This window comes from Lutzomyia longipalpis, chromosome 4 (assembly GCF_024334085.1).
Source record: "Lutzomyia longipalpis isolate SR_M1_2022 chromosome 4, ASM2433408v1".
Taxonomy (NCBI): domain Eukaryota; kingdom Metazoa; phylum Arthropoda; class Insecta; order Diptera; family Psychodidae; genus Lutzomyia; species Lutzomyia longipalpis.
This window is the reverse complement of record NC_074710.1, coordinates 6,970,582-6,991,581: the sequence shown is the minus strand read 5'-3', so window position 1 is coordinate 6,991,581 and position 21,000 is coordinate 6,970,582. Positions and strand designations below refer to the sequence as shown.

The 21,000-nt window shown below is 34.3% G+C and overlaps 3 protein-coding genes across 6 annotated transcripts in view; all 3 read right to left on the bottom strand.

Moving 5' to 3' along the window:
• LOC129795941 (uncharacterized) overlaps positions 1-15,056 on the bottom strand; it is a 53,928-nt gene extending 38,872 nt beyond the window's left edge. For 2 of the 3 annotated variants that reach the window (XM_055837509.1, XM_055837508.1), the window contains exon 1: positions 9,787-9,978. The gene's annotated coding sequence lies outside the window, so the exon portion shown is untranslated. Of the gene's footprint in view, positions 1-9,786; positions 9,979-15,010 lie in introns of those variants that run through there. The other variant, XM_055837507.1, reaches the window with a different exon arrangement.
• A 206-nt stretch (positions 15,057-15,262) lies between these two features.
• Positions 15,263-19,539, bottom strand: LOC129795939 (uncharacterized). 2 transcript variants are annotated; one of them, XM_055837505.1, is made up of 3 exons: positions 19,291-19,539; positions 17,642-19,226; positions 15,263-17,244 (listed from the first exon to the last, which is right to left on the bottom strand). In XM_055837505.1, the coding sequence occupies exons 1-2, from the start codon at positions 19,453-19,455 to the stop codon at positions 18,162-18,164; spliced, it is 1,230 nt and encodes a 409-aa protein (XP_055693480.1). In that variant the 5' UTR covers positions 19,456-19,539; the 3' UTR covers positions 15,263-17,244; positions 17,642-18,161. The 2 variants fall into 2 exon arrangements, with proteins under 2 accessions (XP_055693480.1, XP_055693479.1); XM_055837504.1 differs by having other exon boundaries at positions 15,263-15,844; positions 18,073-19,226; positions 19,291-19,529.
• Positions 19,540-19,603: 64 nt separating this feature from the next.
• LOC129795940 (uncharacterized protein CG1161) lies at positions 19,604-20,781 on the bottom strand. Its single transcript, XM_055837506.1, has 4 exons — positions 20,597-20,781; positions 20,301-20,416; positions 19,995-20,235; positions 19,604-19,922 (listed from the first exon to the last, which is right to left on the bottom strand). The coding sequence occupies exons 1-4, from the start codon at positions 20,651-20,653 to the stop codon at positions 19,770-19,772; spliced, it is 567 nt and encodes a 188-aa protein (XP_055693481.1). The 5' UTR covers positions 20,654-20,781; the 3' UTR covers positions 19,604-19,769.
• Between the last annotated feature and the right edge of the window lie 219 nt (positions 20,782-21,000).

Here is a 21,000-nt window from a genome sequence, read left to right as displayed (position 1 = left end):
AATTTATCTGCCGAATATTTTCTTTTTTTAGCAGATCATCCCAATATTGATATTAATCCGAATACTCTCGACACGGAAATGACTTAAAGTTCGCTTTCTCACCTTATTTCAACGCGCGACGTTTCGAGGGTGCTGGTTTCCCTCTTCTTCAAGCCTATATAAACAGTATTTAGAAAACATTTTCAGGAATATAACTTATACCGAACTTATTCAGTTTGAATTTAATCAATTTAATGCTTTTAAGTAGGTCTTTGCTCCTCAATCTGATCCTATTTAGGATTAAAACCGAAAAACAAACTTTTAGGTATGAATTTAGTAGTTTAATTTTACTTTTAAGCTGGTTTGTAACAGTTTAAGTCTATATTTTAGTATACTTTTAGGCTTGACTTTAATACTTTTTAGGTTTTTGCTCTCAATCTAAACTTTGTCAGCATTAAGAAAACAAACTGAATATTTATTTTCTACTTGAATTTATTCCTTTTAGACTTGACTCTAATACTTTTTCGGCTTGAATTTAGTACTATTTAGGCTCTGCTTTAGAACTTTTCAGGCTTTTACTTCTCAATCTGTGTCTTTTTATAACTAAAAGCTAAGAGATGTTTATCTACCGAATATTTTGATTTTTTTAGCAAATCATTCAAACACTATACCACAGTTTTGAATATTAATAAAAACTTTTAAGTAGGTACCTACTAATTTTTTGTTCGTTAAATGTCAAAAAAATTTCCGATTGTTTTAAATACAATAAGCAAATCCAGATTCCAATTTTTAGCTCTTAAAATTCATTAAACAATTTTAATCCTTTCTTTTGTGTGAATTTAATGCATTTGTGATTTAGTAAAATCTTTAAATTCTTAAAAAGTTGAGAAAATAGACCGTTTCACGTTTGGGTGTACGTATGACCCAAAGAACGCAAAAGGGTTAACACGTATTTGTCCATTTGATATTATGTAATACATTGAAAATTTTCTTTGTTGACTTTAAGCATAAAATAGCTTTAAAAATTTTATTTTCAGAAAAGTCGAATAGAAAATAAATTTCAAAAAATCTTGAGCAATAATTATTTGAGAGATTTTGCCTAAAAATTGACTTGCGAACGATTTTAAACTTGACAATCTTCAATACAGCTCAGTAGAAAGATGAAGCATTTAAAATAGATATAGGATTAACTACTCATACATTATAGCTGTGGAAATGAAAGAAAAATGCATTTGAAACGAACAATTTAAAATCAATTCAAAAAATAACAATAACATGGTATTGTTTGCCACAACGTCGCTTTCACGATACAATCGTTGTACTTGAAGAGTTTATTTTCCAATTTTTCCTCCTACAACAGACGACTCACACCACAAGGAAGAACCACCCACGCATTTTCCGCTCTCGGCACAAAATGCAATAATATGGTTTGATTCCACTGGGAATTGTAATAAAATTAATAACTATATTGAGCAGAACTCGGTGTGTACCCTTTATTGCATTTATGTAGCTGCTATCACCCCGTGCTATCAGCCCTTTATGCTTCTTCGCATGGTGGGCATATGGCTTTTTGTAGCTTTAAGCATAGAAAGAAAGTGAGTGAGAACGACAAAAAAAACCGGGGGAGTCACTGTGAAAGTGGGTTAATGGAGTTTGCAAACTTTTTATGCTACAAAATTAACTCTCTGCCGTCGGCGGAAAATATTGTATCACAGATCATTTTTCATAACGACAATTTTCTCACACTCAACCAAAACAACAAAGCCCCACACTTCAAAAAAAAAATATTGATTAAGTTGTAGCTGATTTCTTATTATTCCCGCAAAGAATTTCTTTACAAAGAATGAATAATAGAAAAAAAAAATGGAAGAAAATATGACTAATCACAGAATTCCATGTTCTAATTCTTATTGATTGTAATAAAAAGAATTATATTGAATTCTTTTTTTTTTTTCAAAGAAAATTAGCCAGGTGTGTGTTGGTGGGCATTGATTGCGCGCGTTTTATTGCGTATAATAAAAAATAAATAAACATATAAGTTTGTCCCTGCGACGAAACAAAAAAAAACCTCAGCAAAAGGGATGAGAAAATCGGTGAGGAGAAAGGAATTCAGTGTGAGGAAGCTAAACAATATTTTCTCTAATGCCGAATAATGAGACACCAAGAATTCATGTTGTAAATATAAATATAATTACTGTATGTATGTATCATTAATGTTTATGCGTAAATTATTCAAAATCAACCGCCCCCGCGCGTATTGTTGCTAAACAATACGATCGGGCACACGGGGGTTGTTTTTATTTCGCACTGAAAGTATTATAAAAGCAAAAAAAGTGGGAAGTAAAGGACATTAGGCGGTGTTGTACTCACTACATCCCTCCACCCGCACGTCCTGGCGAATTTTTTCCCATTCAAAAAAAAAAGCAAGATATTACAAGAACTGTATTCCCGCATATTATACCTTCAATTTATAGTACTTTATATTGATTTTTGTGTTATAAAAGTTACCACCATATACACATAACACATTACATGGGATTAATATCGTTGTGTAATTTCCGTGAGGAATTTATATGAAAAGATTTTAAAGGAACATGAAATTCCCCAAAAAGCCAATGGAATATAACTCAGAGCGGAAGGGAAAGATCATAAAGGGAAAATATGTAAGAAGCATGGATGTATGAGAATGTAATGTGCCTCATGTTGTATGAGAGCCTCAACGTCAAAAGCCTTGCCGAAGGTTCACTTAAGATGATTAAAATAAACCACAATAAAGTTCTAATAAAACTAATTCTGAAAAAGTTTTTTATGAAAAATCATTTTGAATTAAATTTTATAAAAATTGAAGAAAAATAATTTTCTTTTATCTCTCTTGTTAAAAACAATGCTTGATTTTAGATAGCCAGATGTTTCTTAACACTGGAGGACAAAACTGGTAATTGCTGCCAATTTGACTTTTTTTAAACCGCCATCAATTAAAATCTGTAGTCAGTTTGGGTTTGGCATTCATCAGAAGCGGACGTTTTTGTGAATTTATTCTCCCATACGTTATCTCATTTGGTGGTTAATTTTTTTTTTTATAAGTAGTTGGATTAATTTGAGACTCATATAGTTTGCAAAGGACAATATAAGAAAAGTTTAAGCTCGAAGGTGAAAAATGAGTGAATCTTCAGGGGGGCCCGGCCCTCCTGATCCATTCAACATGTACAACGTGGTTCATCGTGGAGAGATGCCCACCCTGGCTGAATCTGTGCAAATGAATTTCAAAACCTCTCGCCACTCTTATTTCACGCATTCGTCTGAAAGCGAAAAATATTTTGTTATCAGCGGAGACGCCGTAAAGAACATGGATGTGTTTGAAGTACATGAGGGGCTTCTTGCGATCTCGAAAGAGAAATTCAAGAAGACAATACGACTGCAAAGTGGAGATATTCTGGTTCAAACCAGTAACGCCAAACAAATCAAAGCCCTGCAAGCTACAAAAACCATAGGAGATGATAAGAAACCAGTTTCCATTTCGGAAAACGGTGTTCTAAACCAATGCCAAGCAATTATTCGCTGTAAAGAGATAATGAAGGTCGATGAAAGCCGGATTCTCTCGAAACTCAAAGACCAAAAAGTGACCGCTGTACACCGCCTGAAGAGGAAAGAGAATGGCAAATGGGTTGATACCCCTACACACATTCTAACATTCAGCATTCCTGTTTGTCCCAAAGAAATTGATGTTGGGTATCTCACAGTATCTACAGAGATCTTCATTCCGGCCCCATTTCGGTGCAGCATTTGTCAAAAGCTCGGACATACGAAGAAGAGATGTAAGTCTGGGAATAATAGACCAACATGTGGAGTGTGCGGACAAGCCCCCCATGATTTCAACTACCCTTGCTTCATTCCTAAATGCATCAATTGCAACGGACCTCATCCGAGTTACAGCAAACAATGTCCTCGGTACATCGAGGAAAATGAGATCAACGCAGCGAGAGTTACTTTGAGAATACCATACACATTGGCGAGAGAAGAAGTGAGGAAGAGACGGTCCACTGCTCCTACAAAAACTTTGTCATCCGAGGTAAATTCTTCAAGTACTTCAACTTATTCCCAAATTGCGTCTTCATCCAAAAATATCAATTCTACCAGACAAGAGAAAACTTCAATCAGTGAATCAATTCCTGTAAACCGTTCTCAAGGCTTATCTAGAATAGGCAAAGCAAGAAAACCTCTTACTATCAAAGCTTTTAAGCGAGCAATTCAAATTGAATCCTTTGAAAAGACAAGTAATACTCAAACGACACAAATTAAAATTTCACAATCACCACTTAAAGTTTCAAATAATATTAAACAGACTCGAACACAACCAGATCAAAATAATGATAAATGCCAGGAAATGCTAGACATTTCACAACCACAGGGGCTTCCCGGGAGCTCCCATAATCCTGATCCTAATTCCTCTCCCAAAGTTCCTTTCAACCCTTCCCCTCCATCATCCGATTTTTCCATTGATTCCGATCCTGAGCCCCCTGACATTGAAATCTCTGACTCATAAAATACCTAAAAATTTACAATTATTATAGCCCTTGAGAACGGGCTTTTCAAATATTCAAAATTATAAACATAAATTAATGAATTAAAATACTCTAAATTGTTTATTGTAAATTGAAATTGTACGGTGCGATATTTAAAAAAGCACCTAATTAAATATTGAATAAATAATAATAATAATAAAATCTGTAGTGCCTGACTAACTATCCAGCGAATATTAACCTGCTCATAGAGTGAGTACCCTTAGATTGGCGGTAACTGTAACGGCTGCCCACCCTTGGCAACGGCTTCTGCCTCTAGTTTACAAACCCTCAAAAAGGCGAGAGAATATGAGAATCCACAAGAGAATGTAGGAGAGCACTGAGAGAGTAATTAACTGAGAAAATAGCAAAGAGTGCTGATGAGTGTAGAGAGTGGCAAAGAGCGCTGATGTGTGTAGAAGAGAGAGTTAGTCAGAGCTCAGCCTTGTGCGGGTATGGCTGCAAGCTCAAAGTGCTCTGTAGATTAGTTTGAGGACCAGAGGGATGAGGTTACTAGAGGAGTTGACCAAAGCCCTGTGGCGTCCCCCTATTCAGGGCGCCACAAATCTATCCAACTTATCTTGATCAATTAAACATTTATGTATAGGCGACTTCAAATACTAGAAGTTCTTTAAAAGAAAATCTGGAAAAACGTTTTCTTTATAATAGAAAATTAAGATCGAAGTTTGAGGTTAGAATTTCGTGTCCTCCAAGTGAAAACCGCGAAAAGCTTCTTCGTAGAGCAAGTTAATGGTTTGACCGATTTTCAAAAATCAGCTAGATTTGGAAAGGTAAAAAATATACCACAGTCTGAGTAGGACAGTTAACTATTGTCTGATTGTGAGTAGGAGTCACTTGAATTATGCTTAAAAATCCACAATTTTCAGTCACTCGGGAACTTTTTATGGGTAGTGTTTTCCGAACCAATTCACCCCATATTCGGACTTTTCAATGGAACATTGAACAAACCAACAAAAATAAAATTAAAAAGTCATTTTAACCTTAATTCAAAGGATTATCTGTATCTTTAACATCTCACTTCATTGAAAAAGAAAGAGAAAAAAATTCAAGAAACATTCGAAGCTGAAAGATCCAAAACCCAGAGCAAAGATTGCGAAATGTGGGATATTTATCATTTTATTGTATGTTATATCCAAATAAAAACAATTCAACTCATATCCACGTATGTACATAAGTAGGTATATTTACAGAGAGAAGCGCAGAAAATCTCTTTTCAGCAGAAACAATCGTGACGCGTGTCAGGTATCCCTAATCCTCCGTTGAATCCTCCGTGGCAATGAAATGAAATGGCATCGCATTCAACCTCAGTGGATAATTCAAAACGTGCCCGGAAATGGTAATCGCGTATGCAGTAAAATGGCAATATTTCACACGAATACACCCCATACCTTATTTTTTGGGCCATGGCCATACGGAGAAAAAGCCAACCACAAGCAAACTCTTCCCGGGAAAATTTCCCATTGCATCTTATATTGCAATGGAAGTTACACACCGGTGAAAGGAGAGAGGAGAAATGTGAAAGAAATTCTATATATTTCAATGGGATATGAATAGATTTTTCCGGGTTGAATTTTTATTTATTTCCCCGGGTTTTCTGGTTATAGAAACTCCTTCATCGCCCACACATCCCTCCCCACTCCACCCAAAAATTTTGAAAGAACATTTTGTATCACTGAGAATTTTTTCTTTTCAACCCCATTCCCCCACCAAGCACGTCAAACCACATTTCACGCACAAATAGGGAGCTGTTTTGGGGGGATTTTTTTCTCAGGCAAAAAGGAACATGGACAGTGAAGAAGAAAAAATATTCTTAACTGCCAGGGATCTATATAAAATGAATTTCTCTTGTGAAAACTCTCCCGCACCAGGGTCAATGCCATGTGAATGGCTTTCCAGTAAAACATGGTCAGGCTAGGTATATAGAATAGAAATATTATAATGTGAATAATTAAAAGTTTTTACCCCTCATAGAGTGAATATTTAATTACAAAATGTTTTGAAATATTCAGTGAGGTGTTAAAAATTTGGAAAACTCACCTCATTACCTTTCATTTACGCGGAGAAAGGTGAAAATGTTCAAGGTAGAAAATGTTGCAACTTTAAATCATAGCAAAATGGAAAATAAATTAATTAACTTTTACAAAACGAAGCACAAAATTTATAAATTTTATTTGAAAAGGAGTTTATTCGTTTTTTGACTGGGAAAACTCTTTATTTGAAGAAATAATCGAAATACGCGTAACAGAAAAAATTTAATTGCCAATGAGCCTTCCCATTTTCATTCACAGATCAGTTGTCAAAAACTATCAAAGGTAAAGCTTTGTCTAAAAATGCAAACAATGACGTCATTGTTGCATTTTTTGGCAGTTTCAATTAATGAAGCAAAAGCTCTCATGTCAAAAATCACCAACGAAACATTAGCGCAAATGCATCATGCATTTGAAATAAAGTAAAAACAAAATTGTGACGTAATCTCATTAAGCTTCACAATTTTTTTTAATGTAACTAACTTCCTTTTAATTAATATGTGAGTGGATATTTAAATTGAAATATAATTTGAAATTAATATTGGTTTTGTATTGAATAGGTACCGAAAAATCATTTTCATGCGAAATAAAAAAAAAATGATTAAAGAGTATCAAATTCAAAAGAATTAACATGAAAAACCAGAAAATTTTTCATATAAAGTACAAATTAATATTTTATTATGTACAATGATATACACAAATAAACAGAAACTTTCAGCAAAATGTTTAATTTTAACACGAGTTTCAATTGAAATATCTGAGAGAATGTTTTTTACAGGAAAATTCACTCAACACAAATAAATGGATAATTAAAATGAGAAAAAGCTTTTCCAGAAAACTCCCATATTTTCCACGCTACATTTTTTTCACCACAATACACGTATTTTATTTTATTTCAAACCACAATCAATGAACGATATCTTTACATAGGTAGGAAAAATGAATTGTAAAGGATACCAATTAAAAATTTTCCTTCATCCCTTCCACAACAATTTAAATAATAAATCCGACCTAAGTGCAATAAAATGAACTTTCCCTGCAAAGCCCACACACTCCAAAAAGATAAATTTGTGAAAAGCTTTGTGAATAAACATATTTAAATCCGGAAAAAGCTTTTTGAAACTCCGTGTGGAGAATGAAAAAAATGCATGCAAAAATATTAAATCAAGATTAAATCGTGACTTTCAGCGTTTTCATGGATTAAATCAAAAGTTTTATATAAAATTCCAGGAAGAAATCCTTTTTGGGTCGTGGAAAATATTTACTTTGCAATAATTTTTTTTGGTGTGTAAAAGAACTGAAAAATGTACTGAATATGGAGCAAATTCCTCAAAAGAGAATGTTTCTCAGTAATAAATTATTTTTGAGCTTTAATTAAAACTCAAAAAATGCAACGGGTTTTAGCTGGAATTCTATTATGGGATGATTAAGGAACTTTTCAATTTTAAGGATTACTAAAAATTGGATTAAACTGAAAGTATTCAAAGTTAATGAATATTTGATATTACTAAACCATATGAACGGCTAGAGCATTATAATTACCAGCTTTTGACAATTTGTGACATTCTAAAGTTTGACGTTTCTTTTTAAACGTTTGACGTTACTTTCTAACGTTTCACATATGTATTTGTTCCACTCTTTAACGATACTTTTTTAATGATTGAAGCTTCTTTCAAAAATTTAAAATTACATTTTTTTCTAATGTTGACGTTTGTTTTGTAACCTTTAACATTCTTTTCTAATGTTTGACCTTTCTTTCTAACGCTAGACTTTTACTTTCTTTAAACTTTTCAATTTTATTCCAAAACAGGAAAAGTTAAAAATTAATAAATATTAGTGTCGTTAAAAGAGCCTCTGATGAATCAAGCGCCACGGAAGCCCTAAAAGAAAATTGAAATTTCAAATTGTAGCTCATTGTACTGCGAAACATCACTGTAATTTATTCATTAAGTGAATAATATAGAGAATTCTTTTTATTTTATGCTCAGTTTAGGGTTTATAATTTGCGTAATTAAAACAAATCCTTTACTTTATAACTTTTCTGTGTTTCAATAAGAATTTGTCTTTAAACTTTTCAAAGAAAGGTTTTCTCTTTAAATAAATTTATCAAGAAAGCGCAAAAAAAGCTTGTCAAGAAACTTGCTAAAACTTCTTTTTTTCTCATGAAGAACTACACTTCAATTTCTCTGCAAATTAATGAATAAAGAACTTTCAAAGTTTTATTGGTATTCATCTCACTGTTGAATTTTAATACCCTGTAGAGGATTTTTCATCAATTGAGGTTGTTTCTCGAGTTTCAAAAAAAGTTTCTCGAGAATCACTTAATACTCATAGTTCTTTTTTTTCTTTACTCATTTTAAAAGATCACGAGAATCATTAAGAGGACACGCTTTGTGTATTAATTGAATAGGGTTTGTGATGCTCTATTAATCAAATTAAATCTCCATACAAAAGCTCAGGGTAAATTCCAATTAAAATTCTCGAAATTTATTCGTAATAAAAAGAAATAAACTTAATGAATTTACATCCAAAAAAAAGTGGAGGGAGTTTGTAATTTAATTTTATATGCATGGAAACTCAAAAAAAACCCCTTGCTACCTCTCTGCTATGTACAGAGATATGTGTATGTAGATAATTTCATTTAGTTTATGGAAAAATGTTCTGGGAGAGCTTTACATGGCAACATATTGCACAACACACGATTAGGGTGAATCAACAAGTGTAGTACAACATGAGTTTAATTGAGCTGTAATTGTCTACTGAGAGGATTTTATTATGCACACGAGGAATTAAGGTAAATTTTTCAGGACTTTTGTGTAGAATTTAATTTTGTGTTTTATGTAAAAAATTATCCATTTGAAGCAGCAAAAAAGGGGGATAAATGAGGAAGGCAAAATCATTAAGAGGAGGAATCACAAAGTGTGGGCGAGAGAAAACATTTTGGATGACTTTCTATCCCATTATCACGTTTCAAGGCATTTATATATAGAAAACAAACCAATACGGATGTAGAGACAATGGCAAACACTTGTGGCACGTTCATAAATTTTTCACCTTCCTCATAGGGTCACAGATGGGGCAGACTCTGAGACATTTGGGTTGGATGTAAACCGCACATAAGGAAAAGGCAACTGATGATGACTTCCAGGTGGGTAAATCTCATTACAAGACCCCCCCACAAAATCCCCGACTAAACTCACCTGAATAAAATTCCCTTTTAGCGATGTAACACCTTTTGTGAGTTGAAAGAGATTATCTCGAAACTTTCCGTGACCGCACTTATGCGATAAATGGGTATAGATAAAGTAAAGTGCAATGAGTAAAATGTTTGGCAAGCACCACAAGAGACTGAAAAAAAAAAGAATCCTTGCGTTGCGCGCCAGAATACTCCACTTGTAGCGAGTGAACCGAATCACTAGACGAATGGCAAGAGACTGCCGGAGCTTTAGCAAAATTCCCAACACAGTCTACGAGTGAATCCTGCGCTCAAGGAAATGCTCTCAGCAGTGTCTCTCTCAGGATATATTTTTTTAGGTACAGTGAGATTGATAAAAATAGGATCAAGTAGTTCGCAAGATTCTAAAAAAATTTTTAAATGTTTTTTTTATCAAGTTAACTAATTAAAAAAAAATGCAAAGAACTTTTCTAAAACTCAAAATACATTTTTTTTAAAGCCATGAATATATTAATAAAGGATGTTACTCGCTTTTGTTTTAGAAAACCTCTAATTCGAGGAAACAATCAGGATACGCGTAATATTGTAGTGCAATAAAAATGAAAATAAAACGGTCACAGAGACTTCCCTTTTTTTCAATACTGGGCATCAATCCTCTAAGAGTGATAAACTCCCGTGAAAAACTCCTAAAGGCTTTAGCGCTTTAAAAGAAACGTGAAAACCATGCATTATTTTTCTTAGAGGATCAAGCTCAAGTTAAGTTTTCCTCACTTTTTCCCTACAAAAAGCCTTCGGGAGTTATCACGAGAGTTTTTCACTCTTAGAGAATACAGCTCCTGGAACCAGAACTAGAAGAATCGGAAAGGATTTGCTAAAAAATTCAAACAATGCGTCATAATTGTGATTTTCTTCCCTTTCATTTCATGAAACATAAAAAAAACCGCGTTAAAAATTATTTTTAAACAAAATCTTACAGTGTCTTTTTGGAACAAAATTTGTATCTATTTTTGTAATTTTATAGAACCGAGATATAACAATTAGACTCAAAACGTCACTACTAAACACATTTAAGTGACACTTTCTTTCTAAACTGATTACACTATTTCATAGTATGCCATGAATGTCACAGAAAATGTCAAACGCAAAGTAAACGTCAAATTTTCGGAAATGAACAAAGTATCGTAAAGTGTTAGAATCGTTAGAATAAACGCCAAGCGTTAGACGGAAAATGTCAATTTTTTGTAAAGAAATATGAAACGTCAAACAATAGTTTATTAAGAGATACCAAACGTTATAAAAGAAATGTTAAACATTAAAATAAATGTCAGACGGTAGACAAGAAATGTCAAACATTTTATAAAAAGCGTCAAATGCAAGAATTTCATTTTATTGCCTAAGGATGCTTAATGCGGCAACTTTGGTATGATCGTCTCTGACTTTCTATCTACTCTTAAGTCGATCTTTTAAATTGATTTTTAATTTTTTTTAAAGATATAAAAGTTTTCCAGAAATCCCGTAGATCCCGTAGATTGCAGACTACTTGCCTACAGTATAGAATTTCAAACTAATTCTTTAACTCAAAAGTTTTTTGAGGTAGGTACCTTTTATTATGAAGCTTTCAAGTGCTAGTAAGTTTTATAAATTTACTTAATATCGTCTTAGTTTTTTTCACACAAGTGTAACACCGAGAGAACAAAATGCGAGAGAGCACAAAAATTTCTCCGCGAGAGTGTCCGGGTAGGACGAAAGGGAAAACTCATGTTGAACCGTGAAAACTCACTGGGAGAGCAAAGCTCCGCCGCATGGGGGGGTGAGAATGCCAGGTGGGAGTGAAATTGAGTAATTTTCCCGCTTTCGCTTCGACTTACAGCGAGTTATGCGGCCAAAGGCCACGGGGTAGCCGCCACCCCTGGCATATGTATGTTGCAGAAGCCACAGGCGGTTGAAATCGCAAGAATTATTGCTCTACGCCACCTCCCTTCCCCTCCTCACTGTCTCGAGAGGAACGCGCGTTTTGTTTTCCATCATAGTCTCTATGTACGAAATTCCACACACGCGACTCTTGAAGGAAAGGGTCTATTTGAATTCGAGAGAATTCCTCTTACAGCTAAATTCATACCAAATCAATACATAATTCACATGCTAATTCATAGATTCCCTCAATGCCACACAAAGTCCATCCTAAAAGCCCCATCATACAACAAGCCTATAGCGCACTAATTAACTTCCTCACCATTAGGCTGTATTCAAAGCAATATGAAACAGCAGGTTCATGATAAAACGTTGACTGATTATTTTAGTACCCTCTCATATAGAGTCCGATTAGTTGCGCGTTTTATTGCAAATGAACAGCAGCACATACCTCCAACATATATTATTCAGTAAACTGATCTACTTTTCCTGCCACCTGACACAGAATTTTCCCTTCGGCATAGCTGTATGATGTACAAAAAAATCTGTTAATTAGGACTAAGGTTTTTAATATTTAATAAGAAATTATGCGTTTTATTACATTTTACACAATTTTCACGATTTTTTACATCGATTACACATTTTTTAATCACCTAATTGTGAATTTTTTACATTCGTTATTTTGTTTTTTTTGCATTGGCAACATATATTTTAGACCTCTAGAAATTAGCGCAATTTCTGCAATTTTTATCGCGATTTATGCAATTTTCTCGCGATCTTTGCAATTTTCTCGCATTTTCTGTAATTTTGCTGCGATTTGTGCAGTTTTGTTGCATTTTAATTACAATTCGTTCTTTTTATCGCTTTCCATTTGTACTTTGAAGTTTCTGAGAAGCGTCCAGCAATTTAAGCATTGATTCATTCTTAAGACCAATTAATCAGTGTTATCAGCATAAAATTTAAAGAATCACAGCTAAAATGGCATATATTTTAACTACATAATATGTAAATTAATTCTAAAGAATACAACGGATATATTGGGGAAAATATGGGTCAGAAGGAGGAAATTTCTAGAGGGTGTTGGAAACATGCTTTTTGCCCGTAATGATTTATGAGAGGAAGTTCATGCTCTCTGTGTGTGGAAAATGGTCAGAAAAGCGTCCAAAGGGGTACGATCGCTTCCTCGGAAAATCCATTTCCTCGCACAACAATAAAGACCCATTTGCGATGTGTCCAACCACGTTCAGAGAGTTAAAAGTGTAAGTTTTAGCTGAGCTATGAGGGGTGTAGGGTAGGTGGTGTGAAAGCTCATCCACTTTCGCATTCACATTGTACCATCAAAAACCCTTTTTATACCTAAAAAGCTCTTCTTCTCTTTGATGGTCAACACAGAGAAAATTTTCCTTGAATCATTTTTCACACCATTTAGCAAAATGCTGTCAATTTGAATTTTCTTTCACTTCCATTACCTTTTTTCGCATTTTTTCTTTCCTTTCTGTGCTGTATGTGTCATAGGCAATGGGAAAAGGTATGGCATTTACACGGGGAGAAGAAACACGACGTGGAGAGAGAGAAAAAAACGTGAAAATGTGCGAGACGCGAATTGCATTTAACGATTTTCCACATCATCAATTTTTAATACGACACAACCCCATACGCGACTTTCCCCAGCGACACTTGACATGGCCCTTTTTCCACTTTCACATTGATTTCCCCCAGAGTTGAAGGCTTTTCGCAAAAATAGATTAATGATTAACACCTGACTTTATTTTTTTTTCAAACTATTTTCTAACGTTTGACACATTTTTTAAAAATATTTGACGTTTTCTTCATACGTTCGACATTTCCTTTTGAACTCTGAACGTGTTTTTTTCAAAGTTCAATTTTTATTTTCTAACAATTGATCATTGTTTTAACGTCTAAAGCTTTTTTCTTGCGTTAGAAATTGTCCTTCTAACTAATGACGTTTCTTTTATGACATTTAGCGTTCGTTTTTAACGTCTAGTTTTTTTTCTGACGCTTGAAACTTCATTTTAAAAGTTTAATGTCTTCTCCAGTATTTAACGTTCTTTTTTAAATTTGACGTTTCTTTTCTTACCATTCAAATTTTTATTTAACTTTGACGGTTCCTTTCCAACATATGGCGATTTTTTCTGATGTTTTGACGTTTTCGCCTGCGATGGCTTTTTTTTTTAAACACGCTTACAATTTTTTGAAACTTTTACATTTAGTTTCTGACGTTTCTTTTCTAACAGTTAACGTAAAATTTGACGTTTCTTAGCGATTTGACATTTATTCAAACGTTTTCTTTTTCTGGTTTATCTTAACGTTTAACTATTACTTTCTAAGAATTTTTTTTTAAAGCAATCGTTTGATTTTCCTTTTCGAACGTTTGAAGTTTCTTTTTGAAACATTTGATGTTTCTTTAAAATCTGACATTTTTTTAATGTTTAAAATTATTCTTTCTAACCTAGACGTTTTTTTTTACAACTTTTTATGACTTTTAAAGCATATTTAAGCTTGAAAATAATTTCTTTTCACCTCCAAAGCACAACTTGAACTTTCTATTTTCTTTTAAATGTTTAGACTATTTAGACGTCTTAAATCCCTAATCTAACATCTTTGCAACTCAAACTTTCACTAAAATTGCGATTTTTTACCCACTCCCCATCACATTCTGTTTATTTTCGTACACCCTCCTACCCTTGGACGTGAAATGTTTTCCGGTTACACGAAAAAAAAATTCCCCGTGAATGCCTTTTGAGGAGGAGGGATTTTTGGCATCCGATTGATGTTGGTGCGGTGTCTCTGTATCTGTGCCTCTTCATTTGACAATTTTCCATGTGTACGAATAGGAATAAATAAAGCAAAAATGTTTCCTTTTCTAAGAGCTTTTCTTTCCGCAAAAATTGAAAGATCTCGTAAAAGGGAAGTCTAAGAAAGAAGAGAAACCTTCTGACCTTTATGCTTCGTTGTGTGTCCGTGGGCAATTCAATTTGAAAATAAATACAATTTGTTGATTCAGCTAATCATCCCATGAAGAAGCAATTAAATTTCAAATTTTTCCTTTCAGATTTTTCTCTTTGAAAAATTATTCTTTAAAAAATTAATTCTCAAAGCTTTTTCAAAGCAAATTACTGAGCGCGTTAAAGTGCAACAGTTGGGTGTAGAAAAGGACGATAAAAATATCCTCCTCGCAGGCAAATCAATCACTTTCACGAGTCAAACTTCGCGACATGAAAAAGAAATTTCTTCTGCGTGATACTTTAGAAAAAAAAAATTCCGGAGAATCTTTAATGTATAACAGCCAAGATTGAGATTGATAAATCTTTTCTTACCTTATTAAGGTGGAAACTTTCGTTGTTTTTCCCTCCACATCGTGCAGCTTCCGGTATACCTGCAAATAAACACACAAACACACACAAACATTGAATTTCCGGCTAGATTTGGACTTTGATTATATATTTGAGATTTATAAGAAAAACTTTTCCAATTTCTTTTGCCAAAATTTCAGCCCCACCCCCATGCCCCTCACTGATACGCAATAATTACTTTTATCACTTTCAGGGGGAGGCAATAATATTAAAAGATTTCTTTTCGTTTTTCTTTTATTCTTACTTTATTTTACTTCTCAATAAATCACAAAAATTTTCAACGTTGGGCTATTTCTTTTTCTTTAGACAGTACATTCTTATTTATCTAAATTAATTTTAATTTATCATTAAGTTTTGTATTTGAACACCATAGTTTTTTTTTATCTAAAAACTCTTCCTTTTCTATATAAAAAAATCACAATAAGTTTTCATATTTTTTCTTTCTCACATTAAAAAAAAATACTTAAAAACATATTTCTGCCCTTTTCTCTTGAAGAATTCATCAGTAGTGGAATTAATAAATTTATCTCTCATTTGTAGATAAATTCTTGTCATTTTCCAACTCATTTTAAGTAAATAAAAAACATTAAATTAAGTAAGAAAAACTTTAGCTTTCTAGAAAGAAATTCAGTCGTGTCTTTTGAGACATTTTTTGTTTGTTTTAAATTCATAACACACAATTTATGTTAGTTTTAAATTAACTTTCTCATAAAAAAACATAAAATTAATTCACAAAAAAACAGCTGAAAGCTCTGTTGTAAATAGTTGAAATGTAAAATACAGGTGTTCGTCAAAGAACTACAAATAAAAGTACAAAAACAATAAAATAATTTAAAAGAAATTAATAAAATAAATAAAATTAATTCAATTTGTTTTACTACATGTGGTGGAAAAAAAAATTAAAGGCTCACTAAGAAGCAATAAAGGGAATAAAGGAGATTATCCACCTTTGTTCGTGCCATGATTTTATTCTTAAAATACGCGAAAGACAAAAGATTTAATGGAATTAATTGTGATTTTAATAAATATCTGAGAAAATAGTTTTAAAAAAATCGTTAGAAATAATTATTTTCTTTTTCTTTTATTCTTTTTCTGGACCGGACGTCATTCCAACATCCACCTAAACCGACAAATAATTATAAAATTCGTAAAGCATATACTGCAGTCGTCGTTCAATTGTCTCAAACACCGTATCAGAGCACTGAAGCATATGCTTTACGTATTTAAACCTTTCAGGTCAAGGCTTATAAGGTGAATGATTTTTAATTAATTTAACTTTTTTTCAATTGCTTTGAGATCAAAATATGTGAGAGTTTTCCTACAACACAATTTTTCCATAAAAACTCCAAAAATAAATTAGAAACTCCGAATAAAAAAAGCCTATCTCATTTTTAACACTCGGAGGACTTTACTGGTACTTGATACCAATTTGAACCTTAAAATCATCACAGAATAAAATATATTGGACCTATCTCGATGAATTTAGCATCTATGTGTAGGGAATTTTAATTACTTTATGATAGCAGAAAGAAAATCTCGATAAAAGTCTTTTCTTTGGAAGATAATTGAGGTCAAAGTCAGAATCCAACGCGGAGGATCAAATTGGTAATAACTACCAGTCAAAATCCCATACATTTTAGCCATTGTTTTGAGGTTATGTTTCCCCATATTTCCCCAAATCAAGATCTCTTGTTCACTTTTCCTCGGTGAAAATCATTAATTTGGACTAATTTTATTGCCGGAAATGACTAAAAAGTTACTTGAAGAATCAAAGTTAGTGATGATTTAGGCGCAATAATAAATTATGCAAAAATGCAGATAAAAAAGTCGTTTGAATTGGCAATTTTGCATCGATTCTACGCAATTTTTTTTCAGTGACGATTTTCTCAATTAAATATTTAGTAATTAGGTGTAGGAATGCTTGAAGGAGATTGAGAATTAGTGAAACTTTCGATCCTTGTTCAATAAATTGATTAATAATTAATTACTGAGCATATTTTATCAACTGGTACTTATTACCAATTTGATCCTCCGCGTTGTGCCAAATGTTGGGTCCTCCAAGTGTTAAGTAAAATTCAGGAAGCTCATAGCTTGTTGGCCAAAAAAATAAAGCAAAACTAAAAATTTGACGCCATTTTGTACACACGAATAAATGATTAAGTAAGATCATTTTAAGCACAGAGCATATGCTTCATATGCTGTACGTTTAAATATAAGTAAACGAGGTAAATTGTCGCTTCGCTCCAATTTTCCTCGCCCCGCTTCGCGGGGGGTTTTGCGCTTCGCGCAAATTTTAGAGAGAAAAAATTGTGATGATTTATAAGTATGATTGGGCACACCTATCAATCCCAAAGAAAAATTTGCAAAGAGAAGAAATCATTTTCATACAACATTTCCGGCGCCAAATTCAAAAATTCGCAAAAACTGCATGAGAGTTATATGGGGGCTACCTGAAGGGGGGCTTTGGGGGGAAAATGGATACGGCCACTCGAAACCGCCTGATATAAGGAGCCTCTGTGCCAAATTTCATCGCGATCGGTCAAACGGTGTAGATTTGTATAGCCGAACACGACGGAAGATTACCAACAAACAGACCTTTCTTTATTATATAGATTAGAATCAAAAGGAGGATTGTTTTTGCTTTTTTAGCAAATCTTTTCTGAAAAACTAATTCCAATAGGTTTTTTAACGATTTTTAATAGAAAACTACAAAAATATTTTAATCTAGATGACATCAATGACAAGAATTAAAGTGAATAGACTCCTTTCTTCTGCAAGAAGTTCTATGAGTTACAAAAACCAAAATTAGTGAAAAATTCAATTAAATTAAATCGAATTTAAATGTTTGTTTTCTAAATATTCAATGGAAGGAATAAAATGTATTAATGTGGAAATTTTTAAATAAAAAATTAAGATAATAGGATACTTTTTGGATTCCCCAGCAACATTAAGATTTTTTTGGACCTATTTTTCTTTCCACCACTGTACTTTGTAGCAAGAATAAATAAAAAGTGATTTTCTTTTACCTTTTCTGCGGTTAATCTCTATTCCTGAGTCACTTTGTTAAGCTCTTCAGCTGCCTGGATGAGATCTTTCTGTCTTTTTTTTTTCTTCTTTACTTTGAACAGTGGATTCTGTGGATATCCAAGTGGGAGATGGTGAGGAAGCCACTTCCACATGTTGAGCAGATTACTTTCTTTAGTTCAATGGGTTCATCGGGGGGCTCTGGGCTACTCTCAGGGCTCTCTGTGCCTGTACTGCTCTTCTCCTCAAGATTTACAATTATTTCTTCCAGAATCTCAACAGATGGGCTCCTCTGGTCATCTTCAATGTCATTTACGAGAAATTCTTCTTCGGAAAATTGAAGTTCATTCGGGGATTGACATTCATCCGGGGATTGTAGCTCTTCGGGCGATTGACGGTCATCTGGGGATTGTAGCTCATCGGGAGACTGTCGTTCCTCAGGTGATTGAACCCCTTCGTTATTGAGACCCTCCAACCTTTCATCCCTCTGGGTTATCTTCTTCTCACAAGCCTGAAGCCTATCGAGAATATCCTGATTGGTTTGCAACAAAAACACCATCCTCCGGATGAATTCATGCGGCGTTATTGTTCCCTCAATCTTCATCTCATACACCTGATTGCATTGATTGATGAAGATTGCGAATCTCCTGTGAATACACACTGATGTGTGCTCATCGTAAGTCTCCTCAAACATAAAGCGCATCCGGCAGTAGCGGCATTTGCGCTCACTCAACTTTTCCGGAGGATTTGCAGTGAAATTCTCCCCATCGAAGAAGGGCATTTCCGTCACATCATCCTCCACAAAGGCCTTCTGTTGGTAGCTAAAGAACCCGCGGGAATTCCCGCCGACGTGCGTAATGTCCGGAATGATGGAGGTATCTTGGAATTTAACTTTGTTCTGGAGTTTATTGACATTGCTGCCCATCTTGCGATTATCATTGCGATCCTCCAGATTCATTGGCAGTTGACTTGTGGATCCCACGCCCAGGGAGCTTCCCTTTGTCTCCACTTCAGCTCCAACTTTGTGACAGAGAAGTTTTGTCGGTAGGAGCCTCAGGCGACATGCAAGCGCCTGATTCCGGAACGTTATGGCGTGTTTCATGTAGGAAATACAAACAGTACACATTCTCTGTGGAAGTCCATCATCTGGCCGCACCTGGAAGGTCACCGGAAGAGTGAGAAAATGGTGCAAAGAGAATTTTTTATTGTTAAAAACTTACGGGAATATGGAGAATTTCCTCCAAGAGTATCCGGATTGGTTTGCGCCACAATCTCACTTCATTGGGGGTCTCGTGAAGGTAAAAGGGGATTGGGAAAGATATCTCGTGCTCCCCACGTCCAGAACATACACGACAGACAAAGGTATTATCCACGAATTTCAACATTTTTCATCCTTTTGTAAAATCAGCAAATTCTTTCACACAAAGTTTTGACGTTTCTATTGCGTCGACCTCATCAGCACTTGCCTCAAAGTGTTGGAACTTCATCTTGGCGCTAATTTTAACGACGCGTGACGATTTGAAAGAAATTTAATTTTATTGGAATTTGTTTAATTATCACGAATAATTCAGTTTTTTACAATTTAATTAATTAAGTTATTTCATTTTGAGAGAGGATATAATGATAATTTTCCAATGAGCTGTACATTGGAGCTCCCTAACTGGGGAGGAATAATGTTGGAAGAGGAGGAAGATAAGCTCTAATTGAGCATTGTGTGACGATCATAAATATTCCTCCTCTGCTCCCGCACTTGGCGCTTCCACTTGTCCTGCTGATGCCCCACTCTGTTTAGCATATTTGTGCTTCGAACTCCCATCTGGTGCGATGATGAGGAAGGCGTACTGGTCTCTTCCTGAAAAAACATTCGTCGAAGGAAAATCTTTCAAAAATCTCATTAAATTGTCAATTTTCCCAGCTTCCTTACGTCCTCATTAGTGTGCTCCTGGTAGTTAGCCTTGACACGCTTATTCAGAAGGGGATCCAAGCACGAGAGAAAGGCCATGTAGCAGGCAAGCAGAGAAATAATCCAGATCACAATGATCACGACAACTTTAATGATTGTTGTGTTGCGAATTTCATTTTTGCATTCGCATCGTGGACAAAATTCCTGCTCCTTCCCCTTTATCTTATCCCCAACACGTGGGAGGATGACACCGTCGCAATTGCTGCAAAAACAGAACCAAACTTCCGGTCAGGAAAACTCCCGGAACAACAACAGTCACCCTCTTACCATTTAGATGGGGGCACATTGTCAATTATCAGCATCCTATTTGTCTCATCTGTATTATTGAGCACAGATGAGACACTAGGGCAGATGCATTTGCATCTTTTGTCCTCGTACTGTGCCTATTTGGGGGCGGAACACCCATTTCGAATGCGAAGAAAAAGAAACATTTTAGATAAATCGTTGACTACTTGAACAGTTTCCGCATCAACATGGGATTTTCACAACAGATACGTAAACATGCGATGCAGTAGACGATTCCCCAAAAGAGGAATGAAAAACCCGAGAAAAATCGAATTTACCTGAGTTCCCGTGAAGAAAACTATTGCAACAACAATGGGAATCACTTTCACGTACATTTTAGTTCTCTTTCAAGACGCTAAAATACGCAAAAATAACTTTTATTTATCACAAAAAGATTTTTGAAGAAAATTTTTCTTTTCTCTTGTTTTGATCCCGAGTTACAAACGTCACAGCAATACCCGACGTGCGCAAAAAGTAACCCGATTTTGTTTCTTGAGGAAAAAATATATATTTTTGCTTTTTAAAAGCCTATTTATGGGAGGAAATACTGTATTTTTAATAATAGTATATAAATTGAAAAAAGTAGTTTATTAAATATATTATTATTTTAAATTTTTTTTTCTTGCTAGCCACTGAAGAAGGCTCCGAGCGGGGCTGAAAGCTCTGGTAAGACGTTGAGTTT